The sequence below is a fragment of the Humulus lupulus genome, chromosome 1, assembly GCF_963169125.1.
Source record: "Humulus lupulus chromosome 1, drHumLupu1.1, whole genome shotgun sequence".
In the NCBI taxonomy this organism is placed as follows: domain Eukaryota; kingdom Viridiplantae; phylum Streptophyta; class Magnoliopsida; order Rosales; family Cannabaceae; genus Humulus; species Humulus lupulus.
In genome coordinates, this window is record NC_084793.1 from 16983836 (window position 1) to 17002124 (window position 18289).

General features: G+C 37.7%; 1 protein-coding gene and 2 non-coding genes across 3 annotated transcripts; 2 read left to right on the top strand and 1 right to left on the bottom strand.

The window, feature by feature from the left end:
- Positions 1-603: 603 nt before the first annotated feature.
- On the bottom strand, positions 604-710 carry LOC133813036 (small nucleolar RNA R71). Its single transcript, XR_009884084.1, has one exon. It is a non-coding gene; the product is annotated as a small nucleolar RNA R71 (small nucleolar RNA).
- Positions 711-15061: 14351 nt separating this feature from the next.
- Positions 15062-17781, top strand: LOC133787421 (amino acid transporter AVT3B). The gene has a single exon (XM_062225546.1). It carries the CDS (start codon positions 15395-15397, stop codon positions 16697-16699), a length of 1305 nt encoding a protein of 434 aa, XP_062081530.1. The 5' UTR covers positions 15062-15394; the 3' UTR covers positions 16700-17781.
- On the top strand, positions 17621-17780 carry LOC133813367 (U1 spliceosomal RNA). Its single transcript, XR_009884383.1, has one exon. It is a non-coding gene; the product is annotated as a U1 spliceosomal RNA (small nuclear RNA).
- Positions 17782-18289: the final 508 nt, after the last annotated feature.

Genomic DNA, 18289 nt, shown 5'->3' on the forward strand with positions numbered 1-18289 from the left:
TAACAAAAAAAAAAAAAATCAATCAAAATCAATAAAAAAAATCAAAAAAAAAAGAAAAAGAAAAAAGAGACATAAAATAAATCTAAAATTGATTTCCGAGAGTGGATGAATCATCACGAAACTTCCAGTGACACTTCTTCCAATTCATCTGCCACTCCCACCGGAACTCCTTCCACCAATCCAGCTTCTCCACAAACTTTTGCTGATAATAACCCATTCGCAATGGCTCGCAATGATGAAATCCAACCAAGAACTCCCAATGACTACCTCCATCCTACTCGCACTTCCACGCCTGCATGCATCATCTTCCCTCCTACCATGCCCGCATTATACTTTAAACCTGGCATGATTCAACTCCTGCCTACATTTCATGGAATGGAAAACGAAAGCCCATACGTGCATATCATAGAATTTGAGGAGGTGGTAGCCACGTTCTATAACCGAGCCGAAAATGCCGATGTTGTGCGACTGAAGTTCTTCCCTTTCTCCTTGAAGGACAAGGCCAAAAGTTGGTTGTACTCTTTGAGACCTAGGTCGATTGGAACATGGGAGGAGATGACCAAATCTTTCTTTCTGAAACACTTCCCCAGCCATAAGACCAACAGTTTCAAACGACAGATTTCCACATTTTCCCAAAAAGACAATGAGACGTTCTATCAAGTCTGGGAAAGATTCAAAGATCTGTTAAATCAGTGCCCGCACCATGGCTATGAGAACTGGCGCTTGGTCAGTTACTTCTATGAAGGCCTCACGAGTCGTGAGCGCCAGTTTGTAGAAATGCTATGCAATGGTGAATTCCTCGAAAAAGAGCCAGATGATGCTCTTGAATATCTCGAAGAAACTGCAAAAAAGTCTCACACTGGACTGGTCCAAGTGCTACTGACAGCACCAACCGACACAAACCATCTGGGATCTATCAACTTCGAGAAGAGGATAGTATTAAGGCCCAACTCGAAGCTTTGAAAAAGCAGTTTCAGGTCTTAATGACGAAAAATGGGCAAAAGTCGCACATGATCGCTCAAGCGGAACCGCAAGAACCTTGCTTTGTTTGTGGAGGGACGGAGCACTTAGCTAAGGACTACTTAGCTTTGAATGAAATGAGGGGGGTTTATGAGGAGCAATGCAATGCCTTAAGGGCATATAACAAGCCATTCTCCCATATGTACAACCCTGGTTGGAGAAACCACCCAAATTTCAGTTGGAGAGATTCCAACCAAGCTCAATCGTCTGGAGGCCAATGGAGAAGTGAGCAACAAGTTCAACCATCAAAGGCATATTCTGCACCTCATTACAATGCTCGTCCACAATGAAATTCTTTTGAGAATACTCTTCATGCATTCATGGAGGAACAATCCAAACTGAATCGCCAAATGATGGAAGAAATCAAGGAAATGAAATGTCAATTCTCAAAATTGACTGAATCCTTGACTATTCCGGAAAAAGGCAAACTTCCTTCCCAACTGAAATTCAATGTTCAAGGCCAACACATGGCCCAATCTTCAAATTCAAATGATCAAAACGTCAAGGAAGTGAATGCCATCATGACGAGAAGCGGTAAAACTTTGCCGGACCCACCCATTAAATCCAACTCTCCTAGTATTCCAAAAGTCATTCCTGAAAATCCACCACTCAATGCCACTCCAAAGATACCATTTCCCCAAGCTTTGAAATCTGTTGGGAAACTTCCTGATAACCGAGCTGAACTCCTTGAGCACTTGACACAAGTGAAGATTAATCTTCCTTTGCTTCACATCATAAAACAAGTGCCCGCTTATGCCAAAATCATCAAGGATCTTTGCACTGCAAAAAGGAAGCACCATGTCAAGAAGACTGCTTTCTTGACCGAGCAAGTAAGTGCGGTAATTGAACAAAAGACACCGCCAAAATACAAAGATCCTGGTTGTCCCACCATTTCTTGCCAAATTGGGACCCATGAAGTCAGCCAAGCCTTACTTGATCTTGGCGCGAGTGTTAATGTCATGCCTTATTCTGTATACTCGCAACTCGGTCTTGGAGAAATGAAGCCAACATCTGTTGTACTACAGCTTGCTGATCGTTCCACCAAAAAGCCTAGGGGTATCGTTGAGGATGTATTGATTCAAATTGAAAAATTCTATTACCCCGTGGATTTTCTTATTCTTGATACCCAATCTGTGGTGAACATGGAGTCCAAAATTCCTATTATCCTCGGAAGACCATTCCTTGCTACTGCAAATGCTTTGATCAATTGTCGGAATGGTTCTAATGAAGATATCGTTTGGAAACATGACTCTAGAAGTCAATATCTTCCACATCGCGAAACAACCCCGAAAAGATGATGAATGCTATCAAACATTCATGATTGACTCTTTAATTCCCGAGGAGGTTCAATTGCGCAACAACTTTGATAATCTTGATGAACTCCTCCTTCTGTCCGACAACGAAAGTCCGAACTCTATTGAGTCTACTCTTGCAATATCAGATCGCATAGACTCACGCAATAGAAGGACTCAGTTTTGGCAACCTCGCTTTGAAGAGCTACCTCGCGAGAGGGCACAGCCGAAAACTTCAGCCGAAGAGGTTCCAATTGTTCAATTGACCCAACTTCCCGAGGGTTTGAAACATGCCTTCTTGGGAGACGGTGAAACCTTTCCAGTTATCATCTCATCCAACCTTCAAAATTCTCAAGAATTGCAGTTACTCGAGCTACTGCGAACGCATAAATCTGCGATAGGTTGGACGCTTGCTGATATCAAAGGTATTAGCCCGTTAATTTGCTCCCATCGAATCAATCTGGAGGACGAGGCTATCCCTCGAAGAAACCCTCAAAGGCGACTGAACCCCACGATGACAGAGGTTGTAAAAAATGAAGTTTTGAAATTGCTAGATGCCGGTATTATTTACCCGGTAGCAGATAACAAATGGGTTAGTCCAACTCAAGTTGTGCCTAAGAAATCTGGTGTCACTGTAACACCCCAAACTCCAGGGACCGTTACGGTGTGCCTTGTAAACAGTGCTAAACTCGCAAATCGAGTCATTTGGCCAAAACGTGTAACTAAGAATGATTAGCGGTTTAGGGATTAAAAACTTTGGTTAAGATGTAACGTTTCACTCGAACGTTTAATATATACACTGGGATCCCGAAAATATAATTTCAGAGTTTATTACAGAAAATATTTACAACAGGCCGTTCTAAGCGGCAAAACAGGGTTCAACCCAGTTCCACTTTAAACCTCGGCCGTGGTGGACGAGCAGCTGCATATGTACACGTCATCACCTAAGCTCTTCAACTCAAGGATGGTTTAGCTTCCTCTTGCCTTTACCTGCACCACGTAGCACCCGTGAGCCGAAGCCCAGCAAGAAAACACAATCTAACATGATATAATATCAACATATAACATGACGTAATATCACCAGGTAACATGATATAATATCAACAGACAACATGATGTAATATCAACAGTAATTGTAACAGCCATTCAGGACCAACGGTCCAAAACAGGTAGGTGACAATAGCCAAAAGTCATAGAAGTGGGTACAGCTTCCTCTAGCCATGTGACGATAGGGTCACCAGGGCTTAACTGATAAATGGTTCCTTCATAAGCTTGATCAGGATAGGTGCATGGTGATTAGTCACCAACATAACCATCCTCTCGACTCTAGAGTCGTAACTAAGGACAACGTCCCCCAGCCATGTGACAAACAGTCACCGGGGTCATATACCTTGGCTGAAATCATCTGGTCTTAGACTAGGCAAGCACTTATAGTTCTCATTGACCTTCCGGTCGGTCCAGCATTAATACCCCATATGAGTCATTCAATGCCGACTTTGATTAGATCCAATCTTTATTTGGCCCGGCGTTCACAACGCACTGCCACTTCTGACCCTTGGGTCGGTAAAACACGACCAGTGCTCAGCCTGTGGTGAACTTAACTAATAAGTCACAGCTTCACAGACGGATCTGACACCATTGTCGATTCTGACTAATAAGCCAGCGCCATACACAAGTAAGCCATGCCACCAGACACATATATCACGTACCCAATATCCATAAACAAGGCATTCAGCATGCTTACTTAACAGGTACTAGCACAATTAGGTCCATGCACAACACAGAGGCTCAAGCTCTGAACAACATCATACCCAGCATACAAAGCATGTCCTAATCACATGTTTCTCATGCATCGCATGCATAATACTCAGCAATCCAACATGCACCAATAACCGCCATGCATGTCACATTCAATAATCAACCAACGTGCATCAAGGATAACCATGCATGTCACATATACACAGGGTGCAATTTTCTTACCTCAGACTCGAGCTAGAACGATTTAAAGAACGACCCTTGAGACGATCAACCTTTAAGCCCTTAGCGGTCACCTAGTCATAACCAAATATAAAACCTCATCAAAATGAGTAATTAAATACTTCCAAACCTAACCCAAGCCTCCGGAACATCGAATCCCACTCAACTAAGTAGTAGGATCGATCCGAGGCCCTTAGAGTTAAGTTTCCATCACAAAAACACTCTTTTGGGCAATTTTTCCCTTAAGGGCCACGGCCCTACATGGACCATGTCACGGCCCGCCCCCCTGGCAGAGCCTCCTCCACCTTCCTCAAGCTAGGGCCGCGGCGCCCAAGAACAGGGCCGCGGCCCAACTTCGCACCAGCCATTTTTCTTCGTTTTTCCACTTCTAAAACCTTCCAAAATCCCATCCAAATCATCAAATCAAAGTTCCCAAACTTCCCAATGGTCCAAAACCACCAAAACCTGAAGCTCAAACCAACCAAAAATTCAACAATTCACAAAGTCCAATTCTAAGCTTAAAAACTTTAGAAACTAAAAACTTCAAACTTAGATTACCTTTGATTGGGTTGTTTTCCGTTAAATCCTTCAATTAGGAAGCTTCTAATCTTTCCTAGGATCGCTATGCCTCGACCCTTGCTTGATTCTGACTCCTAGAACTCGAGATTCCTTCAAAAAGGCTTCGAACGGTAAAATAAGCTATCGAGAAGGAAGAGAGAGATTTTCTAACGTACGTTCTTATCTGACAAGCTACTTCAAGCTTAAGTAACCTCAAATAAAACCTAAGGCTCGGGGTCCCGAAAACACCCCCGGAGACATTATAGTCAAAACTTCCAGAATTCCATCCTGATCTCAAATATTCCCAATTTATCATCAAATAAACATTTCTATTACCCCAAAATTGACCCCGTTATGACAAAACCGCTAACTCATAATCTAGGATCGTTTCATGCCGAATAGCTCGAATATATCTCCATAATAATAAAATCTCATTCACAAATTACAATATGCACCCAATTTACAAATATGCCCTCAACAGGCCAAATTACCAAAATGCCCTCATAACTATAAATACTCCCATATGCATGCATTTACCATCATATAATAATATAATTCACATGAACATGCACATGATTATTAAATAGCATAATAGATCAATTATGGCCCTCCCGGCCTCCTAATCAAAGTCCTAAACCTTATTAGGAAATTTGGGGCATTACAGTCACCGTTATCCAAAACGAAAAAGGGGTCCTTGTCCCCACAAGAACGGTGACGGGGTGGCGCATGTGCATTGATTATAGAAAATTGAATGCCGCCTCCCGCAAAGATCATTTTCCACTCCCATTCATTGATCAAATCCTTGAACGTGTAGCTGGTCATCCTTTCTATTGCTTTCTTGATGGCTATTCTGGCTATTTTCAAATTGAGATTGCATTGGAGGATCAAGATAAGACCACTTTCACTTGTCCCTTTAGCACGTTTGCTTTCCAGCGTATGTCATTTGGCTTGTGTAATGCACCAGCTACTTTCCAAAGATGCATGATGAGCATCTTTAGTGACATGATCAAAAAATCAATGGAAGTATTCATGGATGATCTAACCATTTTTGGAAACTCCTTTGAGACATGTCTTCTTCTTCTTGAAGCTGTTTTAAAATGATGCATCGAGAAAGGACTTGTCCTCAATTGGGAAAAATGCCACTTCATGGTATCTTCTGGCATAGTCTTAGGCCACATTGTTTCTGAAAAAGGAATTGAGGTTGATCAATCCAAAGTCGACCTTATCTCCAACCTGCCAACTCCTAAGACTGTCAAAGACGTTAGGTCATTTCTTGGTCATGCTGGTTTCTATAGGAGGTTCATACAAAATTTTTCAATGATTGCCCATCTGCTAAGCAACCTCCTAGCCAAAGATGCCACTTTTGAATGGACACCTAAGTGTGAGGAATCATTCCGAACGCTTGTCAATTCACTCACTTCCGCTCCCATCATTCAGTCACCCGATTGGAGTCTTCCTTTCGAGATCATGTGTGATGCCAGCAACTTTGCTGTGGGAGCTGTGCTAGGACAACGAAGGGAGGGGAAACCCTTTGTTGTCTATTATGCAAGCCGAACTCTCAATAGTGCTCAAATGAATTATTCCACTACTGAAAAAGAGTTGCTTGCCGTTGTCTTTGCTCTTGAAAAATTTCGATCTTATTTGATTGGATCACCTATTACGATCTTCACCGATCACTCTGCCCTTAAGTATCTCCTTTCCAAAAAGTATGCTAAGGCGCGATTAATACGGTGGATCCTTCTCCTGCAAGAATTTAACATAACGATCAAAGACAAGAAAGGTGTTGAAAATGTCATCGCGGACCATTTGTCCCGACTTGAATTCAGCGATCTCGCTGACGGTCCACCTATTCATGATGATTTCCCCGATGAACAATTACTTTTTGTTGCTAAGTTGCCGTGGTACGCTCACATTGTAAACTACTTAGTAACAGGTGAACTCCCATCCGATTGGAGTTCACAAGACAAACGCAAATTTCTGGTCGAGGTGTGCAATTTCTTTTGGGATGACCCATACTTATTCAAGTATTTCCCCGACCAAATCATGCGAAGATGCATCCACGACGATGAGATGTCTAGTGTGCTGAATTTTTGCCACAATGATGCTTGTGGTGGTCACTTCTCTGTGAAGAAAACCGCTGCAAAAATCTTGCAATGCGGCCTTTACTGGCCCACCTTGTTCAAAGACACCAATGATTTATGTTGTTCTTGTGTAAGGTGCCAAAAGTTAGGATCCTTATCCCGTCGGCACATGATGCCCTTGAACCCAATTCTTGTTATCGAAATATTTGATTGTTGGGGGATAGACTTTATGGGACCATTTCCACCTTCTTTTGGCTACCTTTACATTCTCCTCGCTGTGGATTATGTTTCCAAATGAGTCGAGGTTGTACCATGTCGAACCAATGATAACGCTACAGTTGTCAAATTCTTGAAAGAAAATGTGTTATCAAGGTTTGGTACCCCTCGCACTATCATCAGTGATCAAGGCATTCATTTTTGCAATCGATCTTTTGAGGCTCTTATGTGCAAGTACGGTGTAATTCATAAAGTTGCAAATGCCTATCATCCACAGACTAATGGTCAAGCTGAGTTAGCCAATAGGGAGATTAAACACATTCTGGAAAAGACAATAAATCCTGACTGCAAAGATTGGTCTACACGTCTTCTAGACGCTCTTTGGGCATACCGCACTGCTTTCAAGTCCCCTCTTGGGATGTCTCCCTATCGGCTTGTCTTTGGAAAAGCCTGTCATTTACCTGTCGAGCTCGAGCATAAAGCATACTGGGCTATCAAAACCCTAAACTTTGATCTGAATGCCACAGGTATCAATCGCAAACTCCAGTTGTCCGAAATTGAGAAGTTGAGAAACGATGCATATGACAATTCCAGGATTTATAAGGAAAATTTGAAAATCGCTCACGACAAACAAATCCTACGAAAGTACTTTGAGCCAAATCAAAAAGTGCATTTGTACGACTCTCGCTTGCACTTGCATCCCGGTAAATTGCGATCGCGATGGACTGGTCCATTTGTAGTAAAGCAAGTATTTCCCAACGGTTCGGTGGAGGTCAAGGATCCAACCGATGGGAGAATTTTTCTCGTCAATGGCCAAAGGCTGAAGCATTACATTGAGAGTGTGAGTCGTGTTGAAGAGGTCCTTCTTAAGGACCCAATCTATACACTCTAAAGTTCTGAATGGTTTGTTGTTGTTTTTTTTATTTTTCTGTCTTTCTTTTATTTTTGTATGCTTTTTGTTTTTGTATTTTGTTTTGGGGTATTGTTACCAGGCTATTTTCGCTCTCACCTTATGGACATGGTCATCATCCAGGTGTTCTCTTACCTTATCTTTTTCATTGCTTATTCATTTTGACATTGAGGACACTGTCTGATTTTTGGTTAGGGGTGGTGAGCATGCATTAGCTTTCATTTGGAAAATCTTATTGTTACATCATTAGCATTCATTTGGAAAACATTATTGTCTTGTTGAATATTTAAGTCAAATTTTCTCAAAATTATCCAAGCATGAGTAGAATTTGTTGGTTTGAGTCAGTTCTTACTATGTTTAGCTATTAAGAAGTGATTTTCAGAGTTCTTTTGTGCACTTTCCAAACATGCGATAAATTGGTTGTTACCACAAATAGTTGAGAGAAATTTCAAGTATAAAGTTTTTCATTTCTTAGTGAGTTGTGAGAGTTGAGAAAACAACTTTTTGAACTTTTATTGATCATTTGAGTTGGTAAAGTCACATCTTTGGAATTTAAAACATGACATTTACTAGAGGGATGTTTTTCATTTAAGAAAAATCTTTGTAATAAATTTGTGTTCTATTTATTGTATTTGTAATTTTCTTTTTTTTTTTTTTTTTTTGTGTTGTCTCTTGTCAAAAAAAAATAATGAAAAAGAAAAAGAAATTAAAAAAAAAGAGAAGAAAAAGAAAAAAAATATTAAAAAAAATGAAAAAAAGAGAACAAGAGCAACACTTCCTTCTATTATTTTGTAATTGTTAAAAAAAAAAGAACAATAATAGTATATATATTTCTATTACTATTATTTTGTGTAATTGTATTAAAAAAAAATTATTATCATTATAGTTCACTTTCTTATTTATCATTGTTAGTTAGTTGTCATTTTGCTCTTAGAGTCTTCTCATGTAAATCCCAAAGATTGTTTGTCATTTGAATTCCAATAAGTTGATTTGCCTATCTTGTGATCAATATTTGTTCAAATTGCTTGTCCTAAAAAGTTTATCTTCTCTCATTTGAGCGTAAACTGTTACATTTCCAACTCCAAGAGTGTAATCCTTCCCATACAATACTTTCAATGCCCGTGAGGAATTTGGAGTTGAGATCTTTATACTTTTGAGATTTTTCGATACTATTTGTGTTATGACTTGTGAGAAAAAGAATATGGTTTGGTGCACACACACAACTCTGAAATCGCAACTATAGTAGCTTAGATAGTAATTTCTGACTTCTTGCTGATAATTTGAAAATGCTTAGATGATTTTTCTTGGTTTGACTTGATTATTCAACTTGATAATTTTATTTTTCGCTTGAATTGCTAGGGACTAGCAATAAGCTAGTTGTGGGTTGTGATTAGTGGTGAAAAATGCATATTTATTGACTTTAATGGTCCAAATAAATTAAGTCTAATTAATATTTTCATGGAATTAATTTAATTTATTTAATAAATGAAAATATTTGATTATGATTTAATTTATTGTTAATTTTTAGGAAATAAATTGCATTTGAACACAAGCAAAAAGAAAAGAGAAAGAAAGAGTTAAAACTAAAAAAAGAAAGGAAGAAAATGATATTTTGTTGAAGAAATCAGGCCCATTCGGCCCAAGACTCCAGCCCAATCCACAGGCCCACGCTGAAGCTCCAACACCCATGCTGCCACTTGTCCACATCCCAGCTGAGCCCAATTTCCTTCAACCACCAGCTTTCCCTTCAACAATGTGATCTCCAACGTGACCAGCCACATGCTTCTCCCAAGCCTCCAACGTGACCAGCCACATGCATCTTCCTTACGCCACCTGTCCCCACCTGCCATCAGTCCAGCTCTTTATTTCTCCTTCAGCCGAAGGTCCAAAGAGAAGCCTCCTTCAATAGCAGTCTCTCTTTCTCAGCAAGCCCAAGTGGCCAAACAAAGGCCCACGATTCCAGCAACCCAAAGCCAGCCCAATGCATCAACACCCCAGCCAGCCGCCTACGTGGCAGTTTTCCATTGGCTGAAAATGGGTCAAAACCCTCTTGTATCACCAGCCATATTTTGTGGGTATTGGGCTTCTAAAATTGCCATTTTGAGCTTTAAAGCTCATGTTTTTGTGGTATTTTTAAAAAAGAGCATTTTGACTATACACAAAAATAGCTAGGGTAATATTAATAATAAGATTTGATTTTTCAAAATCATATTTTATTATTAATATTTCAGATTTATTTTGTAAACCCCATTTTTTGTTTAATTTCTTTTTAGTCATTTTCCCCATTTATAAATAGGGACACTTTCTTCACATTTGGTATGTAATTTTTAGAGTAGAGAAACTATAGCAAAATTTCCACTCACTTTCTTTTCATATTTTCTTCTTAGAATTTTGTGAGAATCATGAGCATAATGGCGTAATCTTCCTAGGAAGGTTAGGGATGATTCCATATGCAAGTGATGTTATTTTGCTACTTTGATTTACTATGTTCTTAATGTAATATATTTGAGTTATTTATGTTCTTTCATCTCTAACTTTATTTTGTTATCTTTATTTACTTATGCTAATAGTATATAGGATTAGTCATGCTCTTTCTATGTGCTTCTAATTAGTAAAAGTAATATTGATACATAATTTTATGTCTAATCTTCTATTGCATTATTGCCCTTGGGTATTTTGTCATTTTTAGATTTTTTCATAAGATTAACATTGTGCTTTTAAAAGTAAAGAACTTTATAACTCAAATGAACTTTTGTTAGAAAAACTATGGACTTTAATGTTAGATTTTCCAAGTAAATGTTGGGATGTGAACTATTTACTTGTGTATTTTTGTAAATCAAGTAACCAATTAACTAAAAAAGCATATGGATGATTCTTAAAACCTTTCATTTTCTCAAACTCTTGATTACATCTTACCTTTATTTCACTTATCTCATTTCATCACTTTATCAAAATACAATACCAAAATCTCAAACATCTTTCCATTTACAATTTTATTTACTTCTTGTTACTAACTTTTTGTGCTATTTCCTACTAACATTTTGATTTTAGGTTACCTCCTTGTGGATCGACCGCCCGATTATACTACAACCACCGCTTAGTGGTTGTCACATTTTGGGCGTTAAACAATGACTTAACAAATTACCTTGACTAATCAATGGAGGATCTTCCATCTTTTTATTCTGTAACAGATCTTGCTCCAACTCTCCCTCTGCATCTTTTAGCGTCAAATCAACCACACCAATGTCTTCCAACTGCCCTTCAAATATGTATAACGCTCCTTCTCCATTTTCTCCTCTCAAATCAACCAAACCAACAACTTCCAACTGCTCTTCCCCAACTTCTACATTCAAAGGACAAAAGTCTACATTCGAAGATCCCAACCCATCATCATGAAACACTCCCTCTCCATTTTCTAGTTTCAAATCCACCCACCCAATGACTTCCAACTGCCCTGAAATTCCGTTTTTTATGATTACCAACTTAATTATTCAAATTAAATAATTAATTGTTGAACTGTTACAGAAATGTTTAAACAGATACAAAGACTGTTTGAACAGAAACCAGATATGTTTAAACAGTTTGTGACCAGAAGATAAAAACGAACATAAAGTAAAGAACACACGAATTTTTACGTGGTATCAGCAATCTTTGCAGATTGCTACTAGTCCACGAGGCCACGCCCAGAGAATGAAATTTATTAGAAGAATATCTAAACGATTACAAAACCAAATTGACTTATACAAATAAAGACTCCCTCTTGAATTTGTCGCAACTGTTTTAATCTAAACTCCTAATCAAATTTCTGAAGTGCTAAGATCTTGAACTCCCTTCAAATCATAACACTTGCACTTTTCCTCCCGAAAAGTGACTCACGAACAAGACTTCTCCCGAAGCTTGATGACCAATGTCCAAGTGTGTTCAACCTGCACAATTAACACAAAGAAAACAATACAGAAGTACACTGTAATAAACCACTAAGAACTTGCTGGACTCAAGTTCTTCACATAATAAAAAGTCTCTCTAAAACTTGAAAAATATTTGGAAAATAATACACCAAGAGAGATAATCAAAAACCAACGACCTAAGGATGATTATATACATTTTTAGAATCCCTTTAGGTCGTGGAAAACAACTCAGGAATCAAACAGCCAATAAATGGAAAATCTTCCAAAACAGGAAAGTCAGAATCTGTTCAAACAGACTGGCAATCCGTTCAAACAGATTCATTGAACCTGGACAGATTTTCAACCCAGTTTCCTTAAATAAATAAGGAAACAATATATCATTTATTATTGCAAGCTGTACACGATTTCTGGGAAACCAATTCAGATAAATAAATAATAATTTTCCAATTCAAGAAAAATATATTCTTTTATAGGAAAATATATATATTTATTTTATTAACACATAAAATAAAAATCTGAATATTACAAAACAAGTAACTACCCATTTTCGAAATTCACCACAAAATATTTCAAAAGAGGAAACTACTAATTTCGAAAATATCCTTTTAATTAATTTTGTCATAATTATCAAAAATGCCAATAAAGGATTTTACATGCCCTTTCCCATCTTCCACATTCAAACCACTTAACGAATCATGTTTCAACTCTGCATCTCCATGTTTTGCATTGGAATCCACTCCACCAATGTCTTGCAACTCCACCTCACATTCTTTTACATTCAAATCAACTAAATGAGCCCCTGCAAACTCTGAATCCCCATTCTCTATATTAACATCACAAAAAAAAATTCTATTTCGAAATTTCTTAGTCAAACTATTAAAATCATTCATCAAGCCACATGCTTCCTCAAACAAAAGATCAAATGAATTACTTTGCTCATATTGTCTAAGCTCATTCAAACGAAGCTGAGAAACATCATGTCTTAAATATGATATCGCTCGCTTCAATTCCTGTACTTCACACTCGTGGGAAATCAACCCCGACAGAATATCACACAACTTATTTTTATCCATACCACCTAATACAATAGCAAGTACAAAAGGTCAGCCAATATTCCATGAACATTAGCTACTTCAGTCTTTCTAAATTATCCAAACCATGTCAAATTACCACAGCAAGATTTACTATTTCAACAAACAAAGTGAAATATGTGGCAAACAAAATTTATTCAAACACAACATAATTAAATGACAAGCTTCTAACCTGGAAGAGTGCTTCAGGTGCCTTTAAGACCTCTCGCTTGTTCACCCTTCAACCCAGCAGAAAAACAAAAAATATGACTGTGATTTGCAAATCAAGAAGAACACAAGCATGAGATGCTTGAGAGATGAAGAATAAAAACTGAAAATGTTAGGGAATATCGAAATCACCAATACACACCATAACCTATAATGTTAGGGAAATTAATAAGCATTGCATATGCAAAGACTTCTACAACCCACTAAATCTCCATCAAAATTATCTCCAAAGAAATTAAATCCAAGGGAAAAAACTTATACAAAATGATAAGCTCAAATGAAACCAATAAAGCCTAACAAATAATATATATTATACTTGATCAGTTTTATAACAGTGCAAAGTCATAAACAATCAAGATTTATAACAGTGCAAATTATTTATGCTTCTATTTTCAAACACACGGGTTTCAAGTTTTATCAAGGTTATGCTATACAACAAAAGTTCCAAGCTGCAAACAGAATAGCCATACAACAGCTCAGTTCATGAAAATTATGTAAAGAAACAGTGACCCATTAATCGAAAATGCAGTTGGAATCAAATTGCCCCTTTCTCCAGTGAGAATTTCATAAAAAACACTAGAAAAGAACAGTTCTTGCTTAAACATCACTAGCCATAAACATGTTCTTGCTTAAACATCAGTAGAATGTCCAACCTTATTTTTCTCCAGAAAAGGACAGTTCAAGTCACTGAGCCTTTCATCGACAAGTAAATCAAGTACAAGTTCAAACAAAATAACAACTTTCATCGAATTATAGGACTATCTATCAACTACAAAAAATCAAACATATTCACTAAAATATTTACTAAAATGAAGAAATTTTTTTTGAAAACTTTGGAGTTCATCAAAAGAATACCCATTCCATTAAGCTATGAATAAAAAGAAATAACATTGTTTGCAGCGAAATTGAATTCAAAATATTTATTACAACATTTACTTAATTTTCCATAAGTAATATAGTAACTGAATGTAAACTAAGGGTTCATATATTTATAATTGGTTGTACAAGGTGAAATAGTTAAAACATACATTCAAATACTAAAGAAAACTGACACCATCACAAAAATGACATTCAATTCAACCATCACAAATAAAAAACTGATAACAAACAAAAAATTAACTACACAAACAAACAAAATGAAGATCCATTAACAAAAATATATGGCTATACGTAGTATGAGAAACCCAAATAAAAATAATGAGAAACCAACCAATTAATTAATCCCCAATTTCATACACCCTAAACACAACCCTCCAATACAGAACTGCAGTATATGCAAACAGAAATTTTCATACTAACCAGGGAAAGTGACTTTGGTTGGAGCGCAGAAATGGCTGTAGGCAGAGGGGTCAGTGGGTAGAAGACTAGCTCTGGCTTTCAAGCGTGAACCAGGTCTTGGATTCAACATTGGTTGGGCATGGCATAGTGTGCAGATGCTTGACGATGGGGATGTACAGCTTCAAAACTTGTTCAGAACTTCGACGAATGGAGGAGCTTGGCTCACGTTTGACGAACACAGGAGGAGCTTTAGGTAGACGAACACGAGAGATGGGGTGGAGGAGCTGATTGTGTATTTGTTTGATTTTGTAATAATATTGTGAGATTTTGATTATCTTTAGATGGGATGAGAAAAAACAATACCCAACATGAATTAATTATAAAATATACCCATATAAAACCCAGTCAAGTTAAAAAAAAAAAAAAAAAAAAATCCCTACTTTTTAACATCCGCACCACATAATTTTCCTATAATTTAACGTTAATAAACAAAAAGGCAGATATTTTCTTAATTCATGAAGCTCCCGTGTCTTTTATTAGAAATAAAATATGACCAATTTTTTATTTTTCTTAAAGTTTGAAGCCATTACTGACTCTGACAAGTCTGAGTTGTCTATTTTCCATTTCTTTCCCGATCAAAATTTTCTTTGTTCATGAATGTTAATGTCCAAAAATCTAGTCCTTATCTGTAATAGTACTTGGAATATTGCTCGATAGCTCATAAAGTTGAGATCGTTTAAGTTAAATCAAACTATATTATTGGCGATTCAGTTTCTGTAGATATCAAAAGAATTTTGAATTTGAATCTTCTTTTGGTATATATAGAATCTAGAGATAGCTTTTCCACTTTTCGAAAATGGTGTTTGACAACGAGGCAGGATCTTCATCTCAAGCTCTAAGAGCTCCGCCACCGCCGAGGGAGGACACACCCTTAATCGGTAGCCACAAGTCATTGTCGTCTCAAGGCAAGACCTTCGCTAATGTGTTTATAGCCATAGTCGGCGCCGGCGTTCTGGGCTTACCGTACACTTTCAAGCGAACTGGTTGGGCGTTGAGCCTCCTTACGATGTTGGGCGTCGCCGCTCTTACCCACCACTGCATGATGCTACTGGTCTACACCCGCCGAAGACTCGAATCCATTGATGGGTTCTCGAAGATAGCGTCTTTTGGAGATTTGGGTTTCACCGTTTGTGGCTCTTTTGGGAGGTTGTTAGTTGATATTCTTATTATCCTCGCTCAAGCTGGGTTTTGCGTTGGATATCTAATCTTCATAGGTAATACTATGGCCAATCTCTTAACTTCACCGACCACATCTATGAAAACGACGATGACCCTTTTGAGCTCTAAGATTTTGGGGTTGAACCCCAAGAGTTTTTACATATGGGGTTGTTTCCCTTTCCAATTAGGGTTGAATTCGATTCCAACGTTGACCCATCTCGCCCCTTTGAGTATTTTGGCTGATGTGGTTGATCTTGGAGCAATGGGTGTTGTGATGATAGAGGAAGTTATCGTTTTGTTGAGCAACAGGCCTGTTGTGAGGGCTTTTTCAGGGTTTTCTGAGTTTTTGTATGGCTTAGGGGTGATTGTTTACTCCTTTGAAGGGATTGGAATGTGTTTGCCTTTGGAATCTGAGATGAAAGATAAGAACAAGTTTGGGAAAGTCTTGGCCTTCTCCATGGCTTTCATATCAATAATGTATGGGAGTTTTGGAGCTCTGGGTTACTTTGCTTATGGGGAAGAAACACAAGACATGATCACTGCTAACTTGGGTGCAGGGTTGATTAGCATCTTGATCAAGGTTGGGCTTTGTGTGAATCTATTCTTCACTTTACCTATAATGATGAACCCAGTTTATGAGATTATTGAGAGGAGGTTCTGGGGTGGGAGCTACTGTCTGTGGCTGAGATGGCTTTCCGTTTTGGTTGTGACTTTGGTGGCTTTGTTGGTCCCCAACTTTGCTGATTTCTTGTCTTTGGTGGGCAGTGGCGTTTGCTGTGCATTGGGGTTTGTTTTACCTTCTTTGTTCCATTTTCTGGTCTTCAAAAATGACACGAGTCGAACTGCATTGTGGTCTGATGTGACCATTTTCGTTTTGGGCATTGGTCTTGGAGTGTCTGGAACTTGGTATGCTTTGCAAGAAATGTTTGCTGTTAAGGTCTAGAATCAATCTGAAACGGGTTTTAGTTGTAAAAGCTTTTAGTCTTTACAGTGGAGTTGTGGCCTATACCAGAAAACGACTCATCATTTGTAAATTTTGGATTGGTCGAGTTGTTAAACAATAAATGGGTTATCTATTGTAAATTTTGAATGTATGAACAATTTTATATATTTTTGTTATAATGAAAGTATGAATTTCAATCTAATGAATAATTCTCCTCCTATTTTTTCTTGGTGCAAATGGGTGTCATCTGTAGTAGCAAATTATGAATACACGAACCTCAACTCACTATCAAAGTCCATAGGAATTGATTCTCCATTTTACATCTAAAGAAATAACTCTTCCAGGTATGATACTTGTTCGGGTTATATAAATATCATTTAAAAAAACAATGGCTAAAATAAATTTAATAGGAAATATTTTTTCACCCTGCTAGAATGAACCTAGCCAATAGCTCATAAGGTCACTCTAGGGTGGTATAAGATGATAACAATTAGATAACTATTCATAATCTGTATTGTTACTAAGTAGTAACAACAAAATCAATGGTTATCAAGATAAGATCGAGTAACTAATAAAGCATATGTGGTTATAAAAAAAAAAACTAATACAGCACATGTTAATAATCACTAGTAACAACTGTGTTAATTGTTGATATCATTTAAATTCTGAATCACAATCTTCGATATAATTTCTGAACCAATATTAACTTTCTGAAACGAACACTAGGTTGACTAGTTTATCATGTAAAGGAAAATTGAGGGAGATGAACAATGACAAACCTGACTGATTGAGGTAGAGAGCTGAGCACTTTGTGGCAAAACAAAAGCCAAAATAGTGAATATAAAGAGTCCCACATGGAACGTAAGATAAGAGGATAGGGAGTAAGAGGGTATAAAATATAAGGGAGAGGGATGATGCAACATACTTACCTGGACGGGGTCAATGGGTGATCAACAAGGCCCATGGCCTAGGTTGGTGACCTCCATTGCACTTAGGAGGGGTGCTCGCCTATGGTCTCCCCAAGTGGGAGAGCCAACGTCATAATTTGTGGCAGTGGGGGCCTGCGTTCGCGCGGCCCCTGTCCAATTCTTAGTTCAAATTTTGTTGAGATTTTTAAAGGCTTATGAATAAATTAAGTTATTCTCATTGATTATTTACTTAGCGAAGTGTAATGTTATGTGATCAAAACTTTACAACATCGGAATAAGCTTTGTCCGGTTTTTGTACTAGGGTTAATATTAATATTCTAGTAGCGTAAGATAGATGGCCCACCGAATAAAGCATCGTAAAAAAGTCTATTGTCGTCATATACTAATTTCATTCCTACGACTTAATTTTAAAAGACCGTTTTGCTGAACTACATTGCAATTTCAAATCCTGACATCTGTCACAATAATATGCAAACAACTTGTATACCGTAATACAAATAAGAAATGAAGATTTAAGTTATTAGTGCAGCTGGAATTCTGCAGAAAAAAAATACACAAGTGATATGGAAGAGAAGTATATGAGGAAATTCCCAAGTCCAAATATACAGATATAATAACAGGATGTGGTTACTTGACCGTCTTTCATTTATGTCAAAACAAT

Excerpts from the sequence above, each read along its gene's own strand:
- LOC133787421 (XM_062225546.1), top strand. The coding sequence starts at position 15,395 with ATGGTGTTTGACAACGAGGCAGGATCTTCATCTCAAGCTCTAAGAGCT.